This window comes from Apteryx rowi, unplaced genomic scaffold (genome assembly GCF_003343035.1).
Source record: "Apteryx rowi isolate R43461 unplaced genomic scaffold, aptRow1 scaffold_147, whole genome shotgun sequence".
In the NCBI taxonomy this organism is placed as follows: Eukaryota; Metazoa; Chordata; class Aves; order Apterygiformes; family Apterygidae; genus Apteryx; species Apteryx rowi.
The window spans coordinates 232087-249742 of record NW_020447719.1 but is presented as its reverse complement, the minus strand read 5'-3'; the positions used below and the strand labels follow the sequence as shown (position 1 = coordinate 249742).

Sequence of the window (17656 nt, the reverse complement as noted above, 5' to 3'; positions counted from 1 at the left end):
AAAATTCAAACTTACATTAACAACTACTTCACAAACTTTATTGACAATATACAGCTTGTCTTGCAGATAAAAGTTCAGCATGTTCAAAAGCTGAAAGCAAGTTCGAGAGCTGTATGGCATGTCCATTCACTCAGAGGCACAGATACCTTTCTGGAGTTGGTTTTAATTTTTAAGCATGACAAATTCTTGGAAAGTCTCTAAATCCACTATTCATGGTTTTCCACTGCAGTCTAACATTCACAATTCTTATGTCAGTAAGGTATGCATTTTCATCGCCATTTAAATGGTAACTCTAAACTAACACTCAGATATTCTCCAGTTACACTGTGATTTAAAGGCTGAAACATTTTACAGGACCAAAGGTTAGGAACTGTATATACTTCGGGCCAGAGGAAAAAACATATACTCACATTTCAGAGCCAAAAGATAGATCAAGTAGTTTCTACATTTTATTTCCTGAACACATATCAAAACAATTAACTGAACCCTCAAGAAGTTCTCAGAGGCAGATTAAACTGTCCGCCTAGACATCAAGGCCAAGACCAGGTTTCAGAATTTATTTCAGAAGTCTTACATACTGATAAAAAAATTTATTGGACATTCTTAAGTTAAAGAATAAATAAAGTAGGTCATTCCTTTTATATATTGTTAACAGGAAAATACTGTTGACAGATTTTTGTTCCATGCCTTCTACCATAAAAGCACTTTCCTGTGGGTTTACACACACAATAAAATGATGGTGGCTTCCCTGGACAAGATCTCTATCTAATCATTAGAAAAGAGGTAAAAAGGTCATCTTTCATATAATTAAGCTCTGGAGCCCATTTCAATTTTACATGAAAGTATTTAACCTTCAGATTAAAAAGAAAAAACATGTCTGCCTACAGTTCATTTATAATAGACTGCAGACTCAATGCCTTTCAAGAAAAGAAGCTGATTTTACCTGACAAGAATAGAACCAAAATAATTTCTAGTTCAGTTCTGTTCTGTTTTTACTACTATTGATGAGTCTGTCACAACCTACAAGACAGTTTTGTGACAAATTAGAAATTCTAATTCAGTGGATTCTCTTTTTCTTAAAAAAAGTTAGTCGCAACACATGATCAAGTCAAATCAAATCAGTATCTCTAATTTGCTGCAACATCTAAACAATACTAAGAGAATGCAGAAATAATGTAGCAATATAGTTCAACCAATGATTTTTGTTCCTAAGCAAAACAGGCAAGTACCACTGAGGCAAGAACAGCTATTGTGACCTAATTTGATAATATGAGAAGGAACTGAAAGATTATCCAAAGAGAACAGAACACAATACCAGCATTAAAGCATGGATATGTTCTGTGCAGAAAAAGCAGTCTGCAACATTGCAGGAGCATCCACACAAACAGAGGATGCAATCAGTTGGATCTACAGTAAGAGACAAGTGGAAAAAAACATCATAAAGAATGAGGCACTTTCAAATAAAGACAAGAAACATATTCATCTCAAAACAAAAGTTTAGCTATTTAGAAGTTTTTGCACAACTAGCATTCCAATTTACGCTCTGGACAATCCTGCTATGAAAAGCCTATTCAAAAACATCATCAGGGTCATATCTTGGTCGTATTAGCCAAGAAATGCATATTTACTAAACATCTGGAAAGTCAGGAAAATAACCCAAAAGAACTGTTAAAAATTTGCCTTAGATTTAGCTTTGATAAGGCAACAGATTGTAACAACCACTATATTCTAAATGCTGCAGAAGTACCACATGGTGGTTGTCTGGTTGCCTTAAGAGAAATCAAAAAGGTAAGTCTGAAACTTAAGCCCCTTCTAACAGACTTATTGTTTAGAAGCCATGAATGTCCATCAAAGAGAGTCAGGCAGTGGTGGAAACAATTTAGAAATGTACCATTCCTTTAGGAAAAAAAACAACAATACAGAACAAAACACACTGCTTTTGTTGGTTACAACACGGTATATATGAAAGAGGGGGGAACAAAGTCTCTGTTTGGGAATGTAGTGATGCATGTGACCTCCATAGGACATTTGCTGGCTGAGCTGGCTATATACGGACAAAGAAATTGGCACCAACGTTATAGTACTACTTCTTGCAGTAGAATAGGCCTTTGTCTTTTAAGGTAAGACTTAATCAGTGCTTCGGGGGGGGGGGGGAGGTATTTCAGTGTCACTTTCACCAGTTACATGCTATAATCCCTGGTTTGAAGCACAAAGACTCTACAAAGAGCTATTTAAGAGAAATATCATAAATAAAGCTGAAGGTGAGTGGTGAGGATCTGTTCCAGCAGTCCATCAGACACAGTCAGATGTTTCAGCAGTAGAAGCCAGTGATTTCCAAACACTAACTCCCATTGCCTGGAGGAATGAATGGAGAGAAGAGCAACAAGAACACACAGTGGCAAATAAAATTCTGATCAGCAGATAAGGTTTTACCAATGGAAAACAGGTTAGTAAAGGAAGCAAGAGGCAAACTTCAAAGCATGGTGCTAATATTTTGGTTAACTGACTAACAATTTTTCAGGTCACGCATAATGTAAATTCAAACCAAACATTGACTTTGCAACACTTAATATTCTGGATCCTACCTCTATTGTTGAAGACAACGCACTGGCAATAGTTGAGTTCAGTAGCATCTCCATCACCATTTTTCAACAAAATGCATTTAAACTTTTCACAGTAGTAACACCAATCATCAGAACGCCAAGCATTAGTCTAAGAAAGCCAAACTCAGCAATGTTGCATATGTCTGCTAGAGAAAACAACACTGAACACATCATTTTTTTCTTACAAAGCTGTCTCATAAATGGTCAAGATGCAATGAAGAGGAATGAAGAGCGACAACCTCACTGGGTTGCTCTTTCAAAAATCAAGATGTGCTTGTTACAAACGCAAACACTCATTTTCTATCAACAAGTGCAAACCAATTTCTCAGTGATCAAATATTTAAAAATTTTACATATTAGTACTGATGTCCCACTGTTTCAATCCTTCTATGTATGCTGATCAAAAGAAAGATCAAACTGAAAAAAATTCCATATATTAGCTTTATTTGTTTCTTACCTCTTTCAGTTATTTTCTGAATCACTGTACCAAAACCCACAACTTTAGCAATGGGACTTGAGCTAGAAACAACTGAACTTGCACTTCATGTGCCACATTCAATACACAAGTTTTGCCAAGTTAAAAAGTTATAAGTTGCTGACAGGAGTAACTAACGGAGGAAAAACAAACAAACAAAAAAAGGGGGGGGCAGGAACCTTCAGTCAACTCCATGAGGTTATTAAACACAATCCAACTTAAATAAAAGAATAATTTCTTCGGGTAACCAAACCATCTCACATCCCAGTATACACACTACCTTCACATGAGCAGTGCAACAATCTGTCACTGATAAATCACAGTTTATTTAAGAAAGGCACTTGCACTGTAACCAGAAAATAAAGATAATGCTGACTTGACCATACACACAGCAATACAGATGGTCCTTGATTCAGGAGGCAGCAGTGATGAGTCAAAAGTGAGTTGCCAGTTCTACTGATTATGAGGAAGTTCCCTAGTGAAACTGCAGAGCAGCATTTGCCAGTTTTAGCCAGATCTTACAGAAATATTGACTGCTCATTTTAACAGCTGACACTTCATCCTTGAGAAGAGATCTCAAGTAACCTAAGGATAATCACTATGCTACTGATGGCTTTCATCATCTTTGGGTACAATGTCCCACACTGAAATTTGCCTTTTGAAAATAATTATGAAGTGCAACTACACATCAAGTTTCAAGTAGGGGAGAAAAATACTACTTAGCAAATACATATAGCAATATACACAATAAAATCATATAGCTCATATAGCTAAGAATAAACATTTTGATTCCAAAACTCAACAAAAGAAACATCAGCAGAAAAAAAAAAAAAAAAAGCAAAACAACTTCATCTCCATACAAGCCCAGCTAGTGCACTGGAAGCTGCCTACCCCCAAAAGTCAAAAATCCACTCTCTGAAGATTCACAGAGGAACAAATCAGATAGCCTTATCCAGCGGAAGGCTGTTATTTTCTTTTTTACACTACATATTTGGAAGAATTTAGAAATGCTCTATTTCTTACAATATCTATCAACTGAAACAGCATTTGCATTTTGTTGGGGGCTGTAAAACAATTTCAATAAAATTCTAAGGTGTGGTTTAAGAACACTATTGTATACTTTTGCTACAGTGCTGAAGGCTCTTTTGAAAATGTTCAGACGAGAAGCTTCTAAACAGCTTTTGAATATCCTATCTTTGGTTTCCACCTTTCACCCAGAGTATCTATCTCCCACTATAAATCTTCTTTAAAAGTAGTTAGCTAATAAAAGCTTGAAACATTTAATTTCACAAAGGATTTACCAGAGATGTTACTGCATTTATCATGACACTGAACTTGAAGTAGAGTGTATCAAATAGTGTAATTATCTCATTTACAAAAAAATCAAACAAAAGCTGTTCAAAAAGATTGTATCAGTGAATGCAAGTCTGCCAACACTGCACAAATTTCAGGTGAGAACCGCAAACCAGAAAGCTAGCCATGGAAGAAGGCCTTTGCTGAATATATACTTTTTAATCATGCATAAGAGATCAATTATGTTTCAGCAAGAAATCACAAGAAATACAATTAAGAAAGGTGACACCCAAGCCATAAGAAAAGATGTATGCCCATTTAAAGCAGCCCATTACCAAAGCTATTGAAACAATATAAACAAGACCCACAGTAATGGCTGGAAGGTCATGAAGCTCCTCTCTTCTCCTTTCTGTCCCAGAGTGTTCATTCTGGTAATGTTCAGACAGATCAGTAGGAGTTATACACACTTTCATACACAGTGGACAGATGAAGCCCTGTGAAATGTATATTTGTTTTTAAGAAACTGACAAAGATAAAAACAAACAGGTTTGGAATCATATGATGTTCAAATTCTGATGCTGAAACTTCTCTGTAATCACTGAAAGCAAAGTTTGCAGCTACTTCCATTTGGAAAGACTTTTTTTTTTTTTTTTTTTTTTTCCAAATCACATGTCAATATCATGGAGAAGACAACAAGGAACACTTATTAAGAACATGAAACAAACAAACCTATGCTGCATACTACTACTTGTTTTCCACAGATTTTTGGTAGCCCTCCATATGACAAAGGAACATACTACACAATAAACCATGAATGGACCATCATAAGGCATCACATCAGATCTATCCTGCAGTTTCTCATAAGAGTTTTCAGAGGTTTCAAAGATAGAGACAAGGATGGTGTGAGATCGCAGAAATACCTCTCTAAATTAATACACAGATTCATAAGCCAGCTTTCACAGGAGAATAAAGATATTTTAATTTTCATCAGAGAGCAACTTTACAGTATAAGGCATGGCCTAGGCACTCATGCAACTGCATGCCTGGCATTCTCATTTAAGGCAAAAGATGAGTCTTTCTTTGTAGAATTTCAAAAAAAACTCAGCATGCTCACCTGAGATTTACCAAAGAAAGAAGTCCAACCAGCTGCTGAAGAGCTGCAGCTTTATATCTTCAAGACACATTCTACATTCTCAAACACATGGAAAAAGCAGGGCAGAGCTTAAGGTGCTCTGGGACTCTGCCCACGCTGGTGGTTGTGGATGCTTGCAGCTACTTGGCAGACCACTATGGAGGCAGACAGAGCAGACTGCATACAACCCTGTCTGCCCTTATGGCACATGCTAAGGCCCCTTCCAAACAGGGTATCTGTGACCAACTTGTCTAGCCAACGCAGCTGCATTGCACTAACAAAAGTATAAACAGAATACATGCTGGTGGACTCATTGAAAAAACGGATCATTCAGCACCTCAGTGCTGCAGATGGAGTTGCACTGGAACTACAAAGGTAAGATAGACTCAAACTTTTTCTTCTCGGTCAGATTGCACAGTGAATAAAAGAGGCATCTAGACTTGATTATAGGTTCAGGTCTGTGCATGATACACAATGCTGACATTGCCACAGAAGGGACTTAAATAATAGCATTTCCCTCTCTCCTTGAACAAGGAACAACTGGAAGTTTTAATTAAATCAGCCTTCCCCCTCCTTTTGTTTTATACTACAATTCTCAAATATCAGGACTGATTTCAATCAGGCCTGAAGGAGGTAGAAGATATGAGAATGTGCACACATCTACTAATTTTTCTCCATTTGAATCTTAACAGCAATACATTTTGGAAAATCTAGTCGCAAACTGGCCTGGAATGAAAACAAGTCAATTGAATTTCTGGTTTTATGTAATACTGGAGAACCAGGTGGGACCTTAATCATATAATGGAAAGCAAACACTCTGCAGAGGCTGGCTACTGTGGTTTGGGAGAGAGAGTTCTCAGAAAGAGAACATCTCAGGCCAGCAGCAGAGGGAAAGGAAGACAAACAGAAAGGCTCGAGCTACATTCTGTAATGTATGAATCTCCGGAGAGTAAGAAATCATCATCAGCTTCAGAACTAATTTTTGAACAGGTTTTGAAAATTATATTCTAAAGAAAACATCTTTCTTGCAACCACTGAGACAGCTGGTGGAATTATTGACAACTAAAAGATATTTTTTAACATGTTACAACCAAAAGTGATATATCAGCCTTTGGTCCGAGTTTCAACTCAGTGGTAAGAAAAACTAATAGTACAACAGTGCAGGCACATCAACACTTTACAAGTTCTTCTTATATCAAGAAAATAATACTGCATTAGTATTGACGTACCTTGTGACATCAGCTGTACAAGCAGTGATATTATCAACATGTTAACAGGATCATGTAGCTTTAGGCGAACTTTGGAAAGAAACAATTATCTCTCATTGCATATTCTTATGCACTAATTAACTACAGAAGTACTGAGATTTTACTCCGCAACTTAAGAATATTTGTTTGCTTCAGGGACAGTGTAAATATGCATACAAAACACAGATTTTGATTTACAAACATGTGACATGGGTGACATGCAGCAAGAAATTAAGGAATGTTTGATTATACTGACTGTATTAAGGCTTCAATAACTAAGAAATTAGCACAGATGGAAGGCAATTATGATTTTAAACAGCATAGTGAAAAGTTCTCTTATGATGTATAACAGATATATGGGTATCTGAACCATCATATACTTTATTCAGTGTAAGAGAGGGCACTTTGTTCCCTTTAATGCTGTAATAGCAGTAATTAACCTTGCACTGCATTTGTATGTTAAGCTTGAAACATTTGCAAGCTAGGTAATCAGGCCACATTAGCACCAAATAGCTTCAACAGCCAGTGAAGTCAGTCTGCATTTTTCAAAGTTAATATTTGACAACACTGTAAATCCAAAGACATTTTAATATGGGATTGATGCAAGAATAGCAAAACAACTTACGCTGTTGGTTAAGTATACAGCAGATGAAAGACAGATACGATTTAGAAGTGGTAGATTAGACACAGACACAGAATAAAAACCAGCACATTTCATATTTAGGTGGAGAAGGAGGTTTCCAGCATACATTATGGTTTAACTTCTGCTAAAAGCAAGGTTTAAGAGACTACAAGAGTGAAAATGTTACGCTTTGTTTGCTGAAACTCTCATATAAGATTTTTTAAGGAGAAATGTTAAGGTTTTGTCTCAAATTCTTCTCTATAATTACAGGAAGGATTGTTTGTGACTACTTATAGATAAACCTAAATAAAAGCTATGCATTTATATGACCTGTCTTTATATTTAAATTACCTATTATTGGAAGGTAGTATTTATTTCATACAACTATTTTTAGGTAGGGTATCAAAAGAAGTTCCAAACTGTTTCATAGGACAGAGAAATAGCTCCCAAGGTTTAAGACTATGGTTCCATATACTGGTGTACAGTACCTCGGAGGAGCCTTCGTTGTTCACATCCACGGCATTTCCTGGTGTAGCAGATGAATCCGAATCAGAGCTCTGAGACCCAACTCTGCCCGGAGTCTGAAAGACAGAGAGGAAAAATGAATGCATGAAGACTGTATTTAATAAAGCATGGTATCTATCCTGTGCAAATGTCTCTCTTATATTAGCTAAAATATGAAAGTATTTTCCCTCCACAGCAGTAACAAAAGCTGACACACAATTTTGCAGTTGTCACTACAACACTTCAACTAAAGCTTATATCCAAGAATCAATATATCAAACAATAAGCAGATACCAGAAGCAAAGGCCGGGACTTCAGTTCACTTCCTCTTATTAACATTCAACACAAGACAAAGAATTAAGCTAAATTCTGCCCTTCTATCACTCACTGATGTGAAATTAGGTCTCTCTATCCAATAGGAAACCACTAGAAATTACAATCTAAACACTTTCAGAGGCTATCCACTGATATCATCATACTACTTTCCTGAAAACTTGTCTGCAATCTGAACAAATATTTAAATATTTGAAAGAAAATTAAAGAATGAGACCCTCCTGATACAATAAGCAACTAAGCAGGTACACTAGGGCTGTGATTTGAAAACTGAAGTATGAAGACTGTGATTAAATTTAACCACGTTAATCAGTGAGACAACCTACAAAAGTAAATCCCTATGAATGAAAATAAAAACAATAGTATTGGTTTAAAAATATGTATTTGGAGAAAATAAGCAAATAAAGTTGAAATATTGCTTGATTCAAAACTGGATGGATGGATCCCAGTTTATAATCCTTGTTTAATTTAACCTTTTAATCAAGACATTCATTTTTCGTTCTCTTACTCATCTCCAGAGCTCCACTTCTTGACTGATGTCAAAAAAGTTAGCATTCTTAAGGCAAACATTAGTAAAGAAATTACCTCAAATACTGATACGCACTCCTAGTTTATAAAAAAAATAAAAAGCTTATTATCCAAATCCATACTGACAATTAAAAACAGGGTGAAGTAATGTTACTGCAGTATTTTAGCCTATCTGAAAATATTTTTTATGTTATGAAGGATTTAATAGGGAGGATTAAAAGATACAGTATTTTAAATCTATAGATTTAAATCTACAGACAGAGAGACAGAATAAATAGTTTTAGTTTGTAAATCTCAGTGTCTCCACAATCTTATTTGTTTTAAAATTTTCTTCCATGAATATTTTTTTTTCAGACAAGTATATAGCCTTTTATAAAACATCTGCAACATGCAAGCTTTTCCATATTTTCAAACTATATTTTCCTGTTGTGTTTTGTAAAGAGCTTTCTATTTCCAACTTCCATGAAGATTACAGCCTTTTATTATTAATCAATATCAAAAAAATATGTAATAAAAAGGTCAGGTTTACCAATTAGGGACTTAATTGAGGAAAAACTTCTTTACTGTGAGGGTGACAGAGCACTGGAAGAGGTTGCCCAGAGAGGTTGTGGAGTCTCCTTCTCTGGAGATATTCAAAACCCACCTGGACACGATCCTGGGCAACGTGCTCTAGGTGACCCTTCTTGAGCAGGGGGGTTGGACTTAGATGATCTCCAGAGGTCCCTTCCAACCTCAACCATTCTCTGATTCTGTGAATTCCCAGTGAGATATGGTTCAATTTTAAAAAGGCTTCAAAGACTAACCAAAGGGTGATAAGTAGGGGTGAGAGAAGCAAGCTATCAAGGGTTGGCAACAGTAAGTATGAGATGGGAAAAATCTTTTCTTAACCCAAGCCTTCCCTGGGGTCATCACTTGAGTGATCAGCATGTGGTGGTTTTCCTATTCCTGTATCTTTTTATTTTAGTTGTTTAAATTTTGTCTTTTTCATGTTTCTAAAGAAAGTATGAACACAATTTAGCTTCCTTCTAGACAACACACAGAAGCAATAGGCAAGATGACACAAGCTCTCCAAGTTAATATTATAAGAGGCTAAAAAGGTGCAAGTAAAGAATTTGATGTACAAGCAAAGCATGTCAGGTGTGAAGGCATTAGTACTTCTTACTCTCTACAGTTTCTTGGTTAAGTTATCTTTCATTGCCTCCTCCAGACATCTACAGGTTAGCTCACTGGACCAGATGGACTACATGCAAGGGTGCCGAGAGAGCTGGTCAATGTCACTGCATGGCTGCTCTCTACTACCTTTGAAAAGTTGTGGAGATCTGGGTGGTCCCCAATAACTGGAGAAAGGCAAATGTTATACATGTCTTCAGACAAGGCCAAAAGGATGATCCAGGAAACTAGAGGCTGTTCAGCCTTACTTCAGTCCCTGGGGAAATCATGGAGTGAGTCCTTTTGGAATATGTTTCTGGGTACATGAAGGAGGAGGTGACAGCATGGATTTACCAACAGGAGAGCACACCTGACCAACCTGATTGCCTCCCATGACAAAATGACTGGATTTGTAGATGAGGGGAGAGCAGTGGGTGTCATTTACCCTGAATTCAGCAAGGCTTTCGATTGGCTTCTATGATTCTTGTATCCAACTTAGGGTGTTATGGTCTGGATGGATAAACAATTAGATGGGTAAAAGAACTGTTTAGATGGTTGGGCTTAGCGGGTAGTGGTTAATGGGTTTTACTCTATCTGGATACCAGTGACAAGTGAGGTACCACAGCGTCTATCCTGGGACTCTTCTGTTTAGTGTCTTTATCAATGACCTGGAGGGGAAGACAAAGCGCCCACTCCTGAAGTTTACAGATGACGCCAAATTGGGGGAAACAGTTGACATGCTCAAGGGCAGGGCTGCCATGCAGAGGGACCTTGACAGGCTGGAGAAATGGACCAACAGAAACTTTATGAAATTCAACAAGGACAAAGACAAAGCCCTGCACCTGGGAAGGAAGAACCCCTTGTAACTGGAGAGGTGGGGGACTGACTGGCTGTGGAACAGTTTTGCCAAGAAGGACCTGGGGGTCATGTTTGACACCAAGCCAAATGTGAGCCAGCATTGTGCCCTGGCAGCAAGGAAAAAAAACAGCAACTTGGGCTGTACTAACAGGAGCAGAGCCAGGAGATCATGGGAAGTTACCTTCCCCACCCACTCAGCACTCATGAGACCACATCTAGATACTGTGGTTAGTTTTGCCTGCCCCCCCACCCCCGGTACAGGAAAGACTGATAAAATGGAGTAAGTTCAGCAAAGGGCCACCAACATGGTCAGGGGCTGAGGTACCTGCCCTGTGAGCCCTGAGAAACTGAGGGACCAGGGCTGGTTCAGCCTAGAGCAGAGATTGCTTTGGAGGGATCTAACAGCAAACCCCCCGGGCCTACAAGGAGAGTATCAAGGAGAGAGAGCCAGGCTCTTCAAAGCAGTGCACGGTGGGAGGACGAGAGACAACAGAAATTGAAACAAGAGAGGTTTCTACTTGATGCAACGAAAAGCTTTTTCCCCCATGAGGACAGCCAAGCAGTGGAGCAGGTCACCCAGATAGGCTGTGCAGTCTCCATCCTTGAAGGTTTCAAGAACCAACTGGATGAAGCCCTGAGCAACCTGGTCTGACCTCATAGCTGATCCCACTTTGAGCAGGAGGTTGGACTAGCCTGAACGATTCTGTAATCTCTTACATGTTAACCTGCAGGAACACATAATGGAAGAGCATCCGAAATGCAAGTTTGGTAACTTCATCAATGAAGACATGGATTGCATGAATAGCCAGTAGGAAGAACAATATTCAAATCTGTGAGGTGTAGCCATGCTTCCCAATAAGACAGAACCAATAAGAAGTTAGAACCCTGCATCTAATGTTACAAATAGCTTTCTTCAGTTTATATAGTTCAAAAGTACCTTTTCATGCAATCCATAAATTATGGTCATACTGCCCAGGGATTAGGCCTATTTGTGAATCCATTTTGTGCAAGAACAAAGAATCCAAAGAAGATATATATACATATGTCTACACAAGGGAACAGCTAGAAGTCAGATATCAAAGCTTTCTCCAATAAAGAAGCTGAAATTTTAAGATGTAAGAATCAATTTCTTATTGAAGGGAATTTTTAAAAAGACTTCTAAAGTCTGAGCATGATGAAAAGGCTTTAGAATGGCATTTAGCTATGGAGACAGTTATGTTCTGGAAAACCTCAGAATCTGGGCCCCTATCTGTCCCAGTATCTACAGTCCACAAGTAGAAATGGAATTCTTCTTAAATGAAGAATGTGTCAGGATTAATGGATGTGCACTTCCTTAATCCTGTACAACAAAGGGAAGCCTTTAGTACCATTTCTCAGTTCCAAAAATTGAAGAATGCTCCTTCATGTATTTAGCCTTGGAACAGAATGATGCCAGAGCAGAAGGGAGAAACTGAATAAAAACTGATAGCCTAGGCAATGACAAAAAAAGGTAGTCCAGCAGTCTGTTTAGACAGGCAGGAAGAAAAATGGATGGTAGATATACCTCCACTTTCATAAAACCCAAGAGTATGTTTTCAGTATAGTGAATCATTTCATCCCAAAGCCAAGTATTTTCCATGACAATTAACAAAGAGCAATAGTATTTTCTTCACTTTAACTTCTTATATACACTACTGTGCATTGTTAACCAGCTATCACATTTCACCCGAGTTGACTGCATTTCACAATGAGATTTGCATATTAAGTTGTGCTAGTTTTAGCACTACAAATTGTAGATTATTACAACCTTCAGGATGAAAGGTGTTACATTAATGCACAGTGTTATTACTATGCGGCTGATTAAAGTATTTTCTTTACGAAACATTTCAGACATGCTATAATCACACTAAAATGCACTGCATGGCATGTCTTATTATGTGTAATATGCAAATACAAGACAGGAATTATTAAACAGTACCTGGTAAATCTTTTTAACCTTTCAAAAACAATGTGCTCACTTTAAAACAGAAAGCACAGTTCCAAGCTAGATATAGAAAGCTTACTAAGGAGGTGGCATTTTCTGTTGGGTGACAGGCAGAGGGAAGAACGGTGGGAAGAAGAGAGGTCATTAAGTACCTTTCAAGATCAGGAGAAACACACCATAACATCCATATCCAAAACAGTACAAACTATCAAGAAAAAATTAATACAAATTCTGAAGTGTGTTATAGAGACTGAAATTACAAATGCAGTTTACTTATCTTTTAAAGCTGTACTGTAATACAAATATCCTTCACCAGTCAAATAGGAGGTTGGGGATGTCTTTTTTTTATTTTTTTTTGAATGCATTTTTAAGCTAGGTTCCTAGACCACTGTTATACCATGTTCTATAAAAATCATAATCATAACACATCAAACAACAATGAATGCGGCCCAGATTTTGTGAACTACAGAAAGATTAGGAATGGTGCTTTTCATTTTCAGTTGCTTTAGTTATTCTCTGCTGAATAAACACCTGGACTATACTGGGGAGTAGACTTATGAATCACATGTGAAAAGTCACTTTTCACACAGGCTTCTATAAACGTATTTTTACAAAATTAACATTTGAAACCTAAAGGCATACCTGGTGTTGGAAGACTGATTATGAAAAATTAGTATCTCACCCAGTGTATCAGTTTCCTAGGTGTCTGACTTAAATGTGTTTACTTTGCTGAAAAGCATACATTTCTATTAGCACTACAGTTGTAGAAATAATATGCTAAACTTCACAGCGTTCTTCTTTGTGTGCTGTCAAAACTGTAAGCTAAAATAATAAAGAAACATCATTAACAACAAAAAGCAAGACAACGACTGCAGCTGTTTTCTGAAAAGGAATAGAAAATTATATAATGAATGAGTTGAGCTAATACAGTGAAATGGGAGAGTATAAATATGGACCTCTACAGTGTCATTTTTGCATAGTCATTTATCTATCTATAGCTACACTCGGTCCATTTATAATACAGTTTTCAGCAGTTTTAAAATCAGAATATACTAAACCTTTGAAAAATAAGTAAACCTTGAGAATTTGTGTTACAAATATAGATTTGTTTTCCCAGCAGAGATTTTAATACTACATAAAGGTACTATTGTGCAAACATACTAAGCTCCTAAGCAACAAACAAGATGCAAGAACAAAAAGATAAAAAAGCCAAAGCCCTTGCTATCAAACACCTTTCAGTGCATTTTTCATCCTTCTCTTTCACTCCCGTGCATTCTTTAGAGACTTTATAGTCCAGATGTATTCAAAATAACTTTCCTCTTCAGCTTCTGAAACTTTCTGAGAAAAGAACCAGTTTTCAGTTTAGATAAAAAATATTTCACGCTTCAAGCCAACGTTTCATACACAACATATTTTCAAGGCCTCAGTATAAGATTCTAAGCTCCCAAAACATTTTAAACCGAATTAATTATACCAGACAACACTGTCACTTAAAGTAATTAACATGTATGCCAGAAACAGTACAGCGTGATACAGAACAGAAATGTTATTTATTTCTTTAGAAGTGTGATGGCTATTTTATGACTCCTAAAATGAAATGACTCTTGACTTCAAGGGGATAAAATCTTTCTTTTACATAATGCAACCAGTTCCACACAAGCAGCTCCTGTAGCCATGAAGAGTCACATCTACTTCCTTTGACCCTACAGGGACAGCATAAATGCTGACCTGAGGTTCAACATCCACCCAAATAAATATGCTATCTAGCAAGCCCTGCAATTATAAAGGTGAAAGGAAAAAAAAAGGCAAGTTACAAGATGCAATACGGCCCAGATGAGCAAATATTTTTATCTCAGTTTCTGAGCTGGGAGTAAGAGAAAAGGCTACCGTACTATCCAAGCTACAGAACTACCTGCAAAAACCAATTCTCATCCAGCAACCAACTATATGAAATATTGTTAAAAAACACAGAACAATAGGGTCTTACCATCTAAATACAGCACAAGAGCTAATAGTTACAGATAGGCTGTTAAACGCAAAGAATTAAGACAAAAACTAGCTCAAACGGTAGTCATGCTGGCCCAACCGATATGTCTTTCATTGTGATGTCTACAAAATATGAGAGATGAGAGGAAGGCTCAGAAGATCAACGTAATTAGTCTTCCAGTGACTGAAATGTGCCTCCTTCATACATAAAAATGCTATTTTTTTCCAAGTTTTGCTATCTTGCATATTTAAGAAGTGGGCAAAGGAGGCTGCTTTAACAGACCAGAGGCAACAGTCACTGTCCTGCTAGTAAATGAACAGCTGAGAGGGGGAATTTAAGCCACAAAGGGCCTTACAAGTTTGATGCAAGAAAGAATTGACAGCTCTCTAAGAATGCATATATGTAATGCTGATAAAAATCAAAATACCTGGATAGGAAAGCTGTCTCTCCAAGACATTCCTTACAGATCTACTTTGGGAAAGACTACCTTTTCCTAGAGCAGATAAAGAACAATCCATAAAACTGAAAAGTGACAAGAGCCTGAACAAGAGATTTCTATGGTGCAAACATACGCATGGATCTTTGAGATGTTACATCAAAAACATAAGTAGAGCTTAGAAAAAGCTTGTAGAGAAAGGGCCTAAAATGAGGTTCTAGTTGAAGATGGCATGGAGACACTGACTTCAAAAACTAAATGAGCAATGTTCAGCAGTAACAGGTATATAATGTTTTCTATTTTGACAATAGGCCATACAAAGCCACAGAGAAGACACTTTTCAAAACAAAAACTACAACTGTGGATGAAATAAAAAGGTCATTAGTGAGTAGGAAGAGTATTAAGAAACATCTGATGTTTTAAAACTTCAAGAATAAGAGTGTGATCTAAATATCAAACTATCTTTATTGCTTTCATACTCCTCCTTTCTAGCTTGATGGCTTGCTCTCCAAGTTATAGGAAGTGGAATGTAATAAAGATTTCCCTTTTGTTACATACTTTCTGGATTCAAGTTATGTCATCAGTAGTGACTAGCCATCAGGCTAGAAAGGAAGACATTACATATAATCAAATAATGCTCACAATGAAAGATTAACCAAATATATACATAAGAACATACGTCTCGGTGACAGCAAGGTATTTTTTCGCATGTATTATATACCAGTTGTGTTAATGACACACACAAAAACAGCAAGAGGAGGTTCCTAGGCTTTGAAATTATTGCTTCAGAGATATGAAAGATTTTACCACTTACACTCTTTGCATGTATTCCTACAAATTAGATAGGAAGCTACAGGTCACTTTTAACACCAAAGCACATCGGAAGTCTTTTCCATAGTTTGTCAAGTGCAGACTGTAAGGGGAAAAGGTATGTATGAGTTTGTTCATACAATCACTACTTCTCTTAAGGGGGCATTAGGCTTTTATAAGAGATGGATTTTTAAAAATAGTTATTTGCACCAATTAGAAGACAGATACCTAAAAGCTTTAGGAATCTTGCCCTTTCCCTATTATTTGTTGTTTCCCTCTACTTGAGCACTAAGAAATCTGCTTCACCTTTGCCAGCAATTAGCTCTGCTGCAACTCTGTAACTTTAAGTTTCAAGCACCCCTGGGGAATAGTTATTTGTTTAAATTGTTCAATGTTTTCAGATGGCTGTTTCTAGTATGTGAAAACTTTTACATTGAGGTAACATTTTTATAGAAAATGTTTAGCTAATTTATATTTAGGGCCAAATTTCCTTTGGTGCTGGTCCATAAGCATTTTCCTGCCTCATATAAGCTTTCCTTGAAGGCCTGTTATTTCTCAGTATCAATAAACACCCAGTTAAATGTTGACAGTATTTAATTAGATCAGTACTGAGAAAATTTCCCTGCTTGTTAATGTCTTCCCATCAATTTCAGGAAGGAAGTTTTCCCCTGTAGACGCTGACTTGTAAATACATCAAGGACATACTTTATCTGTCTAGGATCTGTGACTGCAAAACAACTGGAAACATGGTGTATTTAGTTGTTCCACAACAAAAAAAGCTAGCAGTGTTCATATTTGTATACTTCCTGTCCCTCTAAAGAAAAACAATATACTCTCATTATTGTAGCAACTCTTCCATTTATGGCAGATAAGGAGAGCGTGCCAGCATTAGAAATACTTCAGCACCCTTTCACAGAAGTGCTATGTAGACAACATGTTTCGAAACAAATGTCAAATAAAATACCAAAGTCAGCTGTTTGCCCCATTTATCTGTGAGTGCGCTCTGCGTGGCACTGACACTGCTCTCTTGCAAGGCAGGAACTAGAGCACTGCCTTTCAACCAACTGAGTGACTCAACTCTTTTCTGCTCACCCTCCAGCTGAGCACGGGGGATGAAGGCCTTCCTCTGTGCTCCGAGCAGCCCTGCCCGCACCGGGAGGTCGCACCGCACCGCGTGCCTGGGGCTCCCCTCCACCGACACCTGTGCGCCGCTAGCATCTCCCGGGAAGGCAACCCGGCTGGTGCTCGCCCGAACCAGAAGCTCACTGCAACACCACCGACATTGCCGCATAGAGAAACAGGGATTTGGGGAGGCGGGAAGGGTTTCGTAAGCCGATGTCACACCTCGGCTTTTTAAACTAGCTGGAGCATCTGGAAAAGCCAGTTCCTAAAATAAAGGAGCCGGCTGCTCCATGGTGGCCGGGCTCTGGGCTGGCGTCAGGGAGCGAGGCGAGGCACGCAGACGGTGGGGCGCAGGGCAGCCGCGGGCTCTGCCTCGCACCTCTCCCAAGCGCAAACACCTCCCGCAGCAGCACGGCCTGGCCAAAGACCAGCACGGGGAAAATAAAAAAAAAAGATAATAAAATAATTATAAAATAACAATAAAATAAAATAAGTGTTTTTTCACAGGTTAAACCGCCCTTCGGGGAAGGCGTCGCGCGGCCCAGAGCCGGACGCGCGGGCCGTTACCCGGCCCGGCCCGGCCCGGCCCGGCCC

At 38.0% G+C, this 17656-nt stretch overlaps 1 protein-coding gene across 3 annotated transcripts in view; it reads right to left on the bottom strand.

The window, feature by feature from the left end:
• EEA1 (early endosome antigen 1) overlaps positions 1 to 17216 on the bottom strand; it is a 77756-nt gene extending 60540 nt beyond the window's left edge. The window contains exons 1-3 of one of the 3 annotated variants that reach the window (XM_026058451.1): positions 17033 to 17216; positions 7861 to 7953; positions 4740 to 4865 (exon numbers count right to left, since the gene is read on the bottom strand). In XM_026058451.1, coding sequence (XP_025914236.1) covers positions 4740 to 4865; positions 7861 to 7953; positions 17033 to 17158 — 345 coding nt within the window. In that variant the 5' untranslated portion in view covers positions 17159 to 17216. Of the gene's footprint in view, positions 1 to 4739; positions 4866 to 6732; positions 6802 to 7860; positions 7954 to 17032 lie in introns of those variants that run through there. The other 2 variants (XM_026058452.1, XM_026058453.1) reach the window with 2 other exon arrangements.
• Positions 17217 to 17656: the final 440 nt, after the last annotated feature.